Here is a 12,556-nt window from a genome sequence, read left to right as displayed (position 1 = left end):
GCTCTATGAACACTACTTTTTAATGTGCTTTACCTATTAATGGAACTTCTGGTATGATTTGATGTGAGTCTAATGGGTGTGAATGTTTTATTTGAGCCTCTAACCAAGGTCATTTTCTGTCACTATGTGATAGACAACAACGTTTTTTTAATCTTGCTGTTCAGATCCAGCCCATTCCGATCAAGAGGGGTGTTTTAGACCCCGTGTCCACCTAGCGGTTTCTTTCCAGGCAGAAAAGCTCTGGCTGTGTTTGTGCACATCCGTCCTGTCTCTATGACAACAGTCTGTTGACAACAGCCGCAGTATGACCAACACTGCTCTGTTACTTTTTACTGGATGTTTTATATTTGCGATTGTTTATTTCCCATTCAGACACAGAGCAAGAGCGCCTTTGTGAAAAGTTCCCTGAGTGGGCAATGATGTTTCCTCCCCCCCGGTTGGAGAGGGATGGTTTCACTCAAGAAAAAAACAAACACGTACAAAACATGTTTGAGCCTCTTAAGGGAAACAAACAGTCAGCAGGAAGTGCTGTCACTAACCCTAAAAATTGATTTTCCTCTTGTAATATCTTGAAATACGACCTGTCAGGTGAATGTGGAATAAATTTAGCGTAATTGGATATCTTTGACTCGAGATAAAGTCAAACACACTTGCTAAGATTTTAGTTTTTGCAGTGTAGAGCTTTAATTCCTATTATTGACTCCACTATGTAGCGTTTTACTAAGTTTGCATGCACACATGGCACTGTATTAGTTGCTGGGAGAACATCCTGACAAACGCACTGACATGCACTGAAACAACCTATGAAACCTGCTTTTACCTGTGGCTGCTTGGCAACCAGATTCCTACGTCACTCCCTGCTGGAGCTTATCTTTGAAACTAGGGTGGTTTGTTCGAATTTCATCATAGCATGTGAAGCTGCAGCAGGAATACGTTATCTTTGAACACGCTTACAGTAATAACACACTGAGGACCTGTGGAAGGAGAAAGAACAAAATTAAATGTGTGCATGCATCTGCTTATTCAGACTCATTTACTTCAGTGTCACATTTGACTTTTTCTTGCGTTTTCAGATTGTTGTTTCTTGATTCAAAGATGCACCGCTAATAGTAATGATCTTTCCTTTCATCTGTCGCCGCTGCTGCTGTCAGACAGAAGCTTTGAAAAGCCTTTGTCATGCAGATGCACTCCTGCAAAAACTCAGAAAAAAATCTGTTCTAGCTCGCCATGTACACAGCCAAGAAATTAGGTTTCTCCTGCAGAAATAAATCCCAATCAGCTTCTCCTAATCCCCCCTCTCCAAACAAGAAAAGGGTTTTCTAGTTGATGTGATGGGATGGAAATCAGGTTACTAAGAATATCTGACGATAATCTGATCTCTGTGTGATATTTTCCTCACCGGGGCTTGGCTCTAAAGTCCGCCTGGGAACCTGTGTTTGGGTTGTAGCTTCAGGGCCACTCCACAAATCTACTTCCTCTTCTTCTCTTGTTGCTGCTGATCATTCTGTCGGGGTTTTGTGTGAGCTAACCTTGAGCTCTCTTACTGGAAATAGACAGGCTTTGTATGAATTTTTCATGCAGGGACTTTTTCTGATTCTCTCTGAAAAAGAATCCAGCGTGACAAATAATAGTTACAGCTTGAACACCAGAGGAAAGGAGTCATTTTTTAAAATCCGCTGCAAGGAGTTTAGACACAGCTAGAAATCCACTGAATTATTTATGTGCTTGAGGTTAAAGACTGTTTGTGCTTGTGTCGGTCCAGATTTTGAACGTTTAACTTGTTTGTTTGGATCCACTTATCCATAGCTCTCCTCTTAACATCAAATCCTGGATTTAATTTGGGACGCTGCAGTGTCGTTCGGTTTTCCATCCTGTATCCTTCCACGCCATAAGTGCCGCCATTTTCACCCTGGTGGTTTAGGTCACAATGAAACCTCTGTAGCAGTAACACTTACCTCCTTGAGAGGGGAGGTGTATATTTTTTGTACCGCCATCTTCTTCTCCCTTTAGTCAGGTTTCCAGCCTCCATATATGATGACCTTTCTACCCTGAAAGGCCACTTAGCCTGAGTTTGCGGTAGCATGCATTTACTTGTAATTCAAAGCAACATGACCATTTCTGCAGGAATAGCTCGTCTACAGAGCAGTATATGAAGCAGTATAAAGCAGCAGGTTATTATCATAATACTGCAGATTCAAAGAACCCCGGCAGCAGGGGGCATGTTCTGGCAGTGGCCCTGGTTAGCATGTGCTGTGCCCCCCGAAAATCTGACTGACCACCCTATTGGCTCTGATTGTGAGCAACGTTTAAGGGGCTATGTAGCAAAAATGTCAAAGCCCTGGCAGCCTCATGCACTCAATCACTTCTCAAGTGACGTCATTTAAGTCTTTAAGGGCTCAGGGGGTTTTAGGGAGGAAATCAAGATTCAGCCAACATCTTTACCCAATGTTAGCTGCACTTACAGGGAGATGTCTGTTTATACATATAAGCCAAATTGTCAATAAATGTTGAGGGTGTTCTGCTGCTTTTGCTCTCCATACTGACGCTTTTTACTGCATACAGCCGACTCCTGCCAATGTGTTTGTGGACAAAACAACCTGTCTAACAAACCAGCACGTCTGATACCAAGAACTATTATTATTTCTGTCATCTGTCAGTATGTTGGATCAAACAAAGCCTGGGACCCCTGCTGGCTTTTAGTCTATGTATTCTATGTGGATATCCCCAGTAGATATGTTACATAACAGCCCTGTTATCTCCTGTAGCCACACATTCACTCCCTACAGCCACACATCTTAAGTCTTAAAATCGGCAGGATCATCTGAGAACATTTGTACTTTCTTGGAAGGTAAACTGCTTTGATTTCATCGACACCCACAAATGTGTTTTGCTGATTGATGTGTTTGTTCGCTGCTGCTGGAGGTAGAAAAACAGTCATGTATTGTACACTTCTGCATTGTCGTCCTCTTGTGTGTTAGCAGTGGTTACCACGGTTACACAGCATGCTCCGGCTATTTAAAAAGATTTCAGCCATCATCATAAACACGGCGGATAGCTGTGCACGTAAATAAGAGCAGCAGTCGACCTCTTTCTCATCGACTCTATGATGATGACAAACACATTTAGACAAACAGTGGGAGACTTTCACTCAAACTTTTTCAGTCTTTCCTTTTTCACCTTGGTAGCCAAAGTTTACCCAAGGACACACCAACAGCAGGGGCGTGTCCAGACTTTTTTTTTACTGGGGCTCCAGAGGCTCATTAGCAGCAGCCGCCATGCTGGAAATGCTGTCTCACCCTAACTTTTAGTCAACCTAACGACAGGCTGAGAGCTGAGGCGTGTTTTAAGCCTCTTGACAAACTGTTACATCACGCCCACCTGTCAATCATGTCAGCTACGCGCCTAACTATAGACAACAGGTATCATTTTCAACATAAAAATGCTCCCCTGTCTGATGCCTGTTCTTTGTCTCCCTTTCAGCACATCAGCAGCCGGCGTCATAAAGACCGAGCAGCAGGTAAACCAGCCAAACCCAAGTACAGCCCCTACAGCAAACCACAGAAAGGCCAGAGCAAGCAGCCGGTGAGTCACCTTATCAGCAGCTACAGTCTGCTGTCGACACAACAATCACACTGACTCACTTCTATTAGCCCGTTAGCAGACACACGCATGCACACACGGGACACTGTCATTGTTTGATATCTGAGACTCTATTTATCGTCATTATCGCATTCCAGGCACTTCCTGTTTGTGCAGCTTGTAGGTTCTGGGCCAAAGTGTAACATGTACAGTTCACTCTTGCTCTGTTAACAGCAGAGAGATTGTTGCACAAAACCTTGTGCAGGAATTTGGTATGTTAATGTTTCTTTTGTTACAGGTGAATTTCCTGCACGCCTCTCCTAAAGCATTCATGTTTGTTCTTTGATAAAGCACATTCATCACCTGAGGGCAGGTAGTTCAATGAAATGTCAACTTTCATAACTGGCTCACTTGTTACCTGGCTTTTATTAAAAGTCTGTTGAAGGGAGCAGTGTGAATTAATTCAAAAGAACTCTGAATTAAAAAGAGAAAAATGCTTATGTCAATGCTGTTCTGAGGCAGCACGCTCGAGGCAAACTTCTTCCTAAGGTTTCATCTTATAGGTAATTATGAATGTCAGTTTGCGAGTGTTTAGCATACCTCAGTGTCTGGTTTTCTTCATCAGGTCAGTTCAGACAAGTTGACCCACCACCAACTCCTTTCTAAACCCAAGTTTAGAATATTTTTCAACCGATAAGATTTGTTTTATGAAAAATAGTGCAGTTTGGATCTCAGACGGTACAAAACATGACAGAGCACAGAAAGTTTAAAGTGTAAACGTGGGGCGCTGGTGGTGCAATGGTTAGTGTGCAAGCCCCATGTACGAAGGTTGTGGTCCTCCAAGCGGGCGGCCCGGGTTCAAATCCAGCCTGTGGCTCCTTTCCCGCATGTCATTCCCCACTCTCTCTCTCTCCCTGATTTCCAACTCTATCCACTATCCCATCTCTCCATTAAAGACACAAAAAGCGGAAAAATAAATCCCAAGAAAAGTGTTAACAATTTTATTTTGGCACACTTCTGCGACCCATTGACAACAACCCTGCGACCCACTTTTGGGTCCCAACCCTCCAGTTGAGAACCACTGTTTTAAACTACTCTGTGTTCTTAATATTTGCTGTTATTCAAGGAAATATCACCAAGAAAACACAACATGTATACGACACATCTCCTGGCATTAGCAGCAGCTCTACTCTGGAAATTGTTCCCCTCGAAAAGACGAGTCAGGCTAGCGCCTCCTCCACCATATTTGTAAGCTAATATCAGAAGTCCCGCCCCTTCTTGATTTTGGTTGGTCGGTGAGGGAGAAGAGACATTGACGAGTGCTGCGCTGTTCCAAAAGATGAACTGTTTTCAACTCAGAGCGCTGTGAGAGTAGAGACAAATCCGCTGCTGCCAAGTGCGTTTTATCACTCAGGACGCTAAAAACGCTAAACTACCTAGGTTTTGGATTGAAAATGGGCGCTGTCTGTGGAGGCAGGCCCTAAATCCATATTTTGACTGATACTTAGCAGAAATGTTCTGCCTTTACTACAGTTTTTTTCTCCCGATAGCTCATGAAAATCGCCACATGGTCAACTGAAAAGGGTTAAAAATCGTTCTTAACAGAGGGGGGTCTTTAATGCTCCAGTTCTCGCTGTCATATGTGGTGACCCTGAGGCGCCGTCTCCCCCTCAGGATGTTAAAGTATTCCGTTTTTTTTTTTTCCCGTGTGTCTAACGGCACAGGATCAGTAGGAAGCATGAAGGAGCCGTGCTGCTTCAATGTTGGAAAGATAAGCCCGACTTCCCGTCTCTCTGAAGACCTCGTTCATCACACCCAGTGTTCGGCGAGACGCAGCGTGGGGGTTTACCAGTGTGGGGGAAATGACTTTTTGTGAAACCCATCATTGACTGAGTTAACGGAGAGGAGCGTCTTTGATGAGCGGAGAGTAAAGAATGCTTCCCATAGGGTTGCGATGCCTGAGTCAGTGATTGATAACCCATGACAGCGGCTGCCATCCTGCCGCTGTGAGAGCGTAGCTTTTCCATTACTGATACAGAAGATTAATCCGGATAACTTTGGCGACCTTTTCACCCCATTAGGCTGCTTTTTTTCCCTCCATTTTGTCTGTTCGGGGTTTCTTCCTGTCCTTCCCTTCATTCTTTTTATTTAATCAAAAACTCTACACTCCCTCTCAAGGCCGCTCTTCATTTTTCAAGAGACAAACAAAACTCACCACCGCCAACACAAACAAACCAAATAAACAAACAAAGCAGACTTGACATTTCTTTCATTCTTTCTCTTCCTAAAAACTAACCTCATAGTCTCTCTTACGATACTCTTTATATTTTTACAACCAAGAAAAGAATCACCTCTTCACACATCCCGAAAAAAAGTCGTATTTGGCAGATATCTTTAAAAATAGATTGGTTTCAGGGATTTTTCTATTTGAGACAGCTTTCTGATGTCCGTCCATTATTCCTTTCTTAATTTTTTTCATTTTCTTCTCCTTCTTGCTAAAAAGTAACCCCTTAAGAACCCGTGTCCATCTGGTGATTACTCAAAGATGCTAGTATTTCCCGAAGCCTCAAAAGCAAGATGGAAATAAAACACAATCAAACCAATGACGCCTCGTCATCGTTGACTTTTGGTCTTCCTCCCACCTCTGCCTGCTGCAATGCAAAATTCATGAATCCTCCTAGTATATTTTGAGTCTTTATAATGTGATATTTATCTCATCATATGAATGCAATATGCCTCCGTAGATGAAACATTAAACTCAAATGTCAGGGTTTTATGTTTGAGAGACCTTTCTGTGGTCCTTCTATTTGTCATGCACCCAAGTGCATTAAACAAAAAGGCCAACGGACAAACAAAAACTTACTTCAAAATCACAAAGTCAAAAACCACAGAGCCACGAGTAGTCACAGGGAAATAATCTCACACAGGAACCAACATGAATCTCTGACAGTTGACACTGACAACTACAATGATCTGACACAGAGGGGAAGAAACACAGAGACTAAATAGACATGGGGTAATCAAACACTGGTGAGACTAAAGACAGGTGAAGACAATCAGGGCAATCACACTGGAGGGAAACACACTGAGGACAAACTACAAACTAAATCATGAAACGCTGAAGACACAGAACTCAAGAATGTAACAAAACACACTAGGATATAAAGAAACACTAGGATATCAAGTTACAAAATAACTCACAAAACACTAAAGACTAAACTAGACAACACACCAGGGAAGAATGAGAACTAAAACAAGATCATCTAAACTCTGAAAAACAAAACTAAAACAGACCAAATCATGATACTATTCTTTCTTGGTTCATTTTTCTTCTTCTCACAAAAAACTAGCCTTGAAGCCAGTTCCTTTTATTTTACTTCCAATCAAAGGACTCACCCTTGTAAACATACCAACAGATGCAGTTTTGACGGATGAAAAAAAGATCTTGATTGATGAGACTGCGCTACGTTATGTCCATCCATCCTTTCTTCTTGTGGTTCTTTCAGAACTTTATTCTTTTCTTTCCTTGTAAAACAATAAATCCAGAGCCAATAAAAAAATATTGACTTTTCATGTGCAAGAAAGAAAACTACTGGAGCATAGCAACAAAAAATGACAGCTTTTGAGAGGTATGAAAGAGGTCTGGGTTCAGGGAGTCTTTATTTCTTTCACTAAAAACTAACGCCATCACCACTTTAAAAAGCTGTCATCCAATTTTATCTACAAAACTAGGGCTCACCCCGGCATTCATACCAACAGATGCAGTATTGACAAAAAAAGCATTCTGGATCTAATGGTTGGACATGCAAGTTTAAAGGAGAAATCAGTAAGATGTGTAGTGAGTGAAACTATAAAGGTACCTTACTATATGATCAGACATTAAGGAAACATGCTATGTTGAAGTGCTGGCTTCTCTGACAACAATGCAGCAGCCAGTATGTCCTCCTTCTAACTTTAGATTCTGGTCCTGAATGCTCTGGATTTGTTTGGACCAGAGAAGGTAGGCGGTTTTAAGGCACCCCAACATGGCCGTTTTGGACGCCCCTCAGTTTGCCAGATGTGAGAGCAGTTATCAGGTCAAACCAACAGGTGTTGCAGCGATGGAAGCGGGAAAGAGAACTGGTTCAGATAGAAATGATTGTACCCGACCTAAAAAGCCTCTGCATGTTTCTAATAAGCTCCACGAGCAGAAACGTGCTCAAACTGGGATCAATATTGGAGATGCTTTTGGAAAATGGAGAGAGGTTAGAACACAGAAAGGTTTACAGACCGATGCAGAGCTGGATAAACACTGAAGCTTCAGTGTCCACCACATGACAACCTGCGTGAGCATGGTGGGGGGGGGGAATCAGCTCTCTCTAATGTTTAGAATTTGGACTGCAGTACCCATTTTAAACACTAGAGGTCAGAGTTACATATTGCTCCTTTAATTATTGTGACAACGTGCTGTTTAGCTGTCCATATTTTCTAGTTTGACTCGAAAATCAATAATTTTTTAAATTTGCAAACAAACACCAAAGGCATCAAACCACCAAACACCAGCAGGATGTGACCGATTTAAAAGATATCAGGGATTCACTGTGATAGTTTTGTGTTCAGGACGATTTCAGCAGCGCAATTAATTCTTTCCCAAAAAGCCTTGTGTCCAACTCGTAGCTAAGTTGATCAAGCAAACCTTATTTATCATGCAGAACGGGTTGACATGTCTTCTGCAGATTCACATAGACGCTCTGTTTTTTGTTTTTTTGCAGACCATCTGGAGCACTTTCAGTAATTAGCGTCTGATTTCTGGCACCTGTTTGATCTCCTGTAAAGCTCTCTGTGTGTTCCTGCAGACAGCAGCAGAAGTGTCCTCAGCCGATGTGTTCTCCGTTTATTCATGTTTCCTTTGTAATTATTCTGATTTACAAGTTAAGTCCTGTTTGTGACACCGCCATGTTGCCGCTGTTAGATTGGGATTCCCACAGGAGCAGTCTGATAAAACATAACTCGGAAACAGATGAACCGTAATGACGAAGAGAAGAGAAGTGTCAGAAATAATCGAAGACTCAGAAAGTTTTTCTTCAGATGACTTATTTGGTTTAATAAAGAGTCAAACAACCAAGGACACTTTTCCATTCATTCATTATTAAACCATTATTTTATCTCCAGATATCACCGTACATATAAGAGAGCACAGTGAGAACATACAGACGTTCAATTATAAAACAGCTGGATCCGATCAAGCAATCTGATTGGTCAAGAGGGCCAAGGCATTCCATGAGTGACGAACAACATCACTGCGACTTTTCACAGTGCGTCTCTCTCTTCCTCAGCCAGGAGCTCCGCACACTTTTTATTCACATTTACAGCTGACAGGAGTTTTTCTTCCATCCTTCTCAAACTTCAGAATCACAAAAATAATCTACTTTCACTGGTTTCATGATAACATTAATTTCTTTTAACATAAAAGTAGAAGTTCATACCACAGAGTAGCTGCTATGTGGTAACCATGGACACCAACAGAGTGCAGTAGAATAGAATGTTTGGGTTGCTTAGCAACAGTCTACTTTCAGTTAAATTGTGAAACTAGTTGAGTTGATAGAGTTAAAATAATCTGTGGTTAATTTTTACTTTTCACCAATATTTCTGCTTGCTGCATACCTGTAGTATAAAAGTAATATCAAACTCAAGGTCTAGAGTGATACAGGATATCAGCAGTGCTGTGATTATCTCAGTATCTCTGGTGTGATATTGCTTAAGAGTCCAAATCAAACTTTTAGTCCCTTATGCCCGCGTGAGGTTTGTCCGGGCAGTAAAAGCGTTGGTTGTGAGCTCAGGATGTGTTTGTGAGCTGAGAATAAAAGCACTGAGCGTCCGTCCTGTCTCTATGACGACAGTCTGTCTGCAATGGCCGCTGTTTGAACGACACTGCTCCGTTTCTTTTTACTGTATGTTTCTTTATTTTAGATTATTTTGACCTTATCAGACACGAAGCAGAGATGATGCTGGTACAAGACACGATCTGTAGGCAGCAAAACTAAAGGGAATATCAAATATTTGGAAAAGAGCGCTGGTGACGTCAACAGCGCCTTTCTGAAAAGATTTTCAACTTGAGCGCTCTGAGCAGCCGCACAAAAAAGCTGAGTCGCTGCACTTTTTCATTGGGCGGCCACCTCCTGCTGCAAACGCTCTCTACTCATTGGAAACTATTTAAAAACAAGACACTGATGCTCAGGAAAAAACGCAAGGTTGACACCTGGCCTAAAAGTCCAAATCAAACGTTTAGTCACTTGCATAGTTTGATGGAAAGGTCTTAACGCATGTCCAAAACCAACTAAAAAGAGGTTTTGAGAGGGACATCTTTATTTTTCTCAGATTGTGATTGTGGAGTGTTTTGTTCATCTGTTGTTTTATTAGAATCAGAACAAAGATATAAAAATAGTGTTTTTTTGTATCATGTTCACCCGAGCGCCTGTACTGACTGTACTCTGCTTTCCTTTTAACAGATAAAGTTAACCCTGGGAAAGGATCGTCAGGTTCAGACTCTGACTCCCCAGATCATCCCCGCTCACCTGGCAGCGGTTGCAGCCGCCGCCGCAGCAGCCATTGGCAACTCATTCTCCCTCCGCACGAACCATGCCACTAACCACGTCCCCAGCACCGCCCTCTTCCAGACTCAGACCCTCTCTGCTGCTTTGCTCCGCCCTGCCCCCGGGCCTGTCAGGACCTCTCACCCACAGGTCCTCTTTGCCCCTTATTGACCCGAGGGACCGCCTCCTGTCCAGGATCAGAAACCCAGAACTTTAACCCCGACCAGGACAAGGAGTCATGTCAGCGTGTGTGCTCCTTAATGTTAGAACTGTTCCAAAACCGATACCAATCTTCTGATGTCAACTTAGATGCTCTATAGGGTATCTGTGGATGCAACAACTCACCAATCCAATCATATGATTTACAATCCCTTTAAATCCCTCAAATTTAAATAATTTCACACAAAATAGCGATCCAAATTTTTATAGTGTAACCTATGTCCCATCTGTTAACATGGAGGAGGAAAATTCATGATCCATACTGCAGCCAGTCAGCCAGCAGGGGGAGCTCTAAATATATTGGCTTCACTTCCAGGTGGCTTTTGTGCCGCCCATACAGAGAGGAAACAAAATGACATGTTTTTTTAGGCCAACCCCAGAAGTTAGCATTGCCACGAGGTCTACCGGAATTTAATCTTATAGCGTCACCACAACTATGCCTCAGGATGTCTCCCACAAGTTAACTAGCTAGTTTTGACTAGCTAGCAAAAACCGTAGGCTGATTCATTTATATTTGTTGATAAATCTAAAGTTTAAAGAGGACGGTGAAACACGACTAGAGACTGTAAGGCGGACAAGTGAGAGAATGTGTCCGGGGTGATGACGTTAAATGTCCCCGACAACCACACTGTAGTTTTATTTAGCCAGTTGTTAGCAACCGCATTTTAAAGGACACATAAAACCTTTCAAATTCACAAGTAGGGGTATTCACTAATGTGTTTTATGTCATGCAACAAAACGCCAACATCTCTTGTGCTTGTGTTAACCACAGACTTTATTTCAGGCATCTACCCACCAACCCATTAAAAAAAAACCATTGAATTTCAGGCAAACGACCCCATGGCGCTAAAATGCAAACTTACTTCCTGGTTTTAGAACTTGTTCCTGTGGCGCAGTATTGGTATACAGACTGTGGTCAAAGCTAGCAAATGTTTTTCCACCAATAAAAGTACAGGTATCAGACGGGTACCGAAGGGCTTACACTAAAGTCTGGGCACCTGGATTGGTATCGGTACAACTCTTTTTTGTGCATCCACCCTGGATCCTGAACATACTGTGATCATCTCTCACTCCTCAACACTCCTCTGTACGGATTATCCTTCATTCAAAGCTATAAACTCTGGATTTATTTGTGTTCTTCCACTGAAAACTTTGGGCTAACGTCTCCATTCTGCAGCTCATACCTGGACCCTGAACCTGGACCTGGACCTACATTGTACCGCAATAATATAAAAGACTAACCCCGTGAACTATGCAGTGTCATAACGTCATGATGCAAGGCACAGTTTGAGCAAAAGAGCAGTACGGATATGCTTTTCAGCGCGGCGATAACATCATTGCTTTAGTGGAGGATTACTGTAGCTCCGGATTCAAAGGCTGTTACTGATCGTACGAGCGAGAGAGAAAAGGCCCTCCTCTGTTTCCTGTTTGCACTTTAAGCCCCACCTCTGTTGATGTCTACATTAGATGGCTAGACCGTGTTAGATTGTTAGCGTACGTGTCGTAATGTGTGTTTTTTGTATTTGTCCTTGCATATCTATGTGTGCGTGTGCAGGTGTGTTCTTCTGCATGTGTGCGTGTGCTTGTCCATGAGTGTGTGTGAGTGAGTGAGTGAGTGAGTGAGTGAGAGAGAGAGAGAGATCTACATCCATTCTAGTCGATATCCAGCACACACATTCATGTCTGGGGGCCGGAGGGACCACAAAGGCTTGTGTATATTATCTGTCAGTGTGTAAAAGATGAACAATTTCAAATAAAAAAGAGTCCTAATTTGTTAAGGATGGTGGTATTTGTAGCTCAGTCGGTAATATCACATGTCGTCATGGCAATATGTGCTGTGTGATGCATCAAGAAGACATCAAAGAGTGCATCTTTGCACTTTGAGGACTACCAGCAGGACGTGAAAGTTAATGTCAGAAGATGCTTCTGAAGAAAATCTTCCTCTGTTTTTTACCTCATAATGAAAAAAACAAACATGCAAAACATTTTAATTCAGAACAAACAACTGAAGCTCAGACTACATGTAGTTGTCAAGAGGCCGGAGGGAGTGGGACGCAGGTGTGTCCTCAAAGTTATCCCAGAAGGATGTCCACAAAAATCACAAGCGATAGATTGGACAGAAGAAAGACAAAGAAATTGTATAAAGCAAAAACAAGCTACCTTAAATAAATAATGAACAGAAAATG

General features: G+C 42.3%; 1 protein-coding gene across 1 annotated transcript in view; it reads left to right on the top strand.

Moving 5' to 3' along the window:
• znf385d (zinc finger protein 385D) overlaps nt 1-12,148 on the top strand; it is a 93,024-nt gene extending 80,876 nt beyond the window's left edge. Inside the window, exons 7-8 of the mRNA XM_020640391.3 lie at nt 3,481-3,582; nt 10,068-12,148. Of these exons, the coding sequence (XP_020496047.2) occupies nt 3,481-3,582; nt 10,068-10,322 (357 nt within the window). The 3' untranslated portion in view covers nt 10,323-12,148. The remainder of the gene's footprint in view (nt 1-3,480; nt 3,583-10,067) is intronic.
• The last annotated feature ends 408 nt before the right edge of the window (nt 12,149-12,556 follow it).

Source organism: Labrus bergylta, chromosome 8, assembly GCF_963930695.1.
Source record: "Labrus bergylta chromosome 8, fLabBer1.1, whole genome shotgun sequence".
NCBI lineage: Eukaryota > Metazoa > Chordata > Actinopteri > Labriformes > Labridae > Labrus > Labrus bergylta.
The sequence above is the reverse complement of the archived record's forward strand: the minus strand, read 5'-3'. Positions and strand labels throughout refer to the sequence as shown.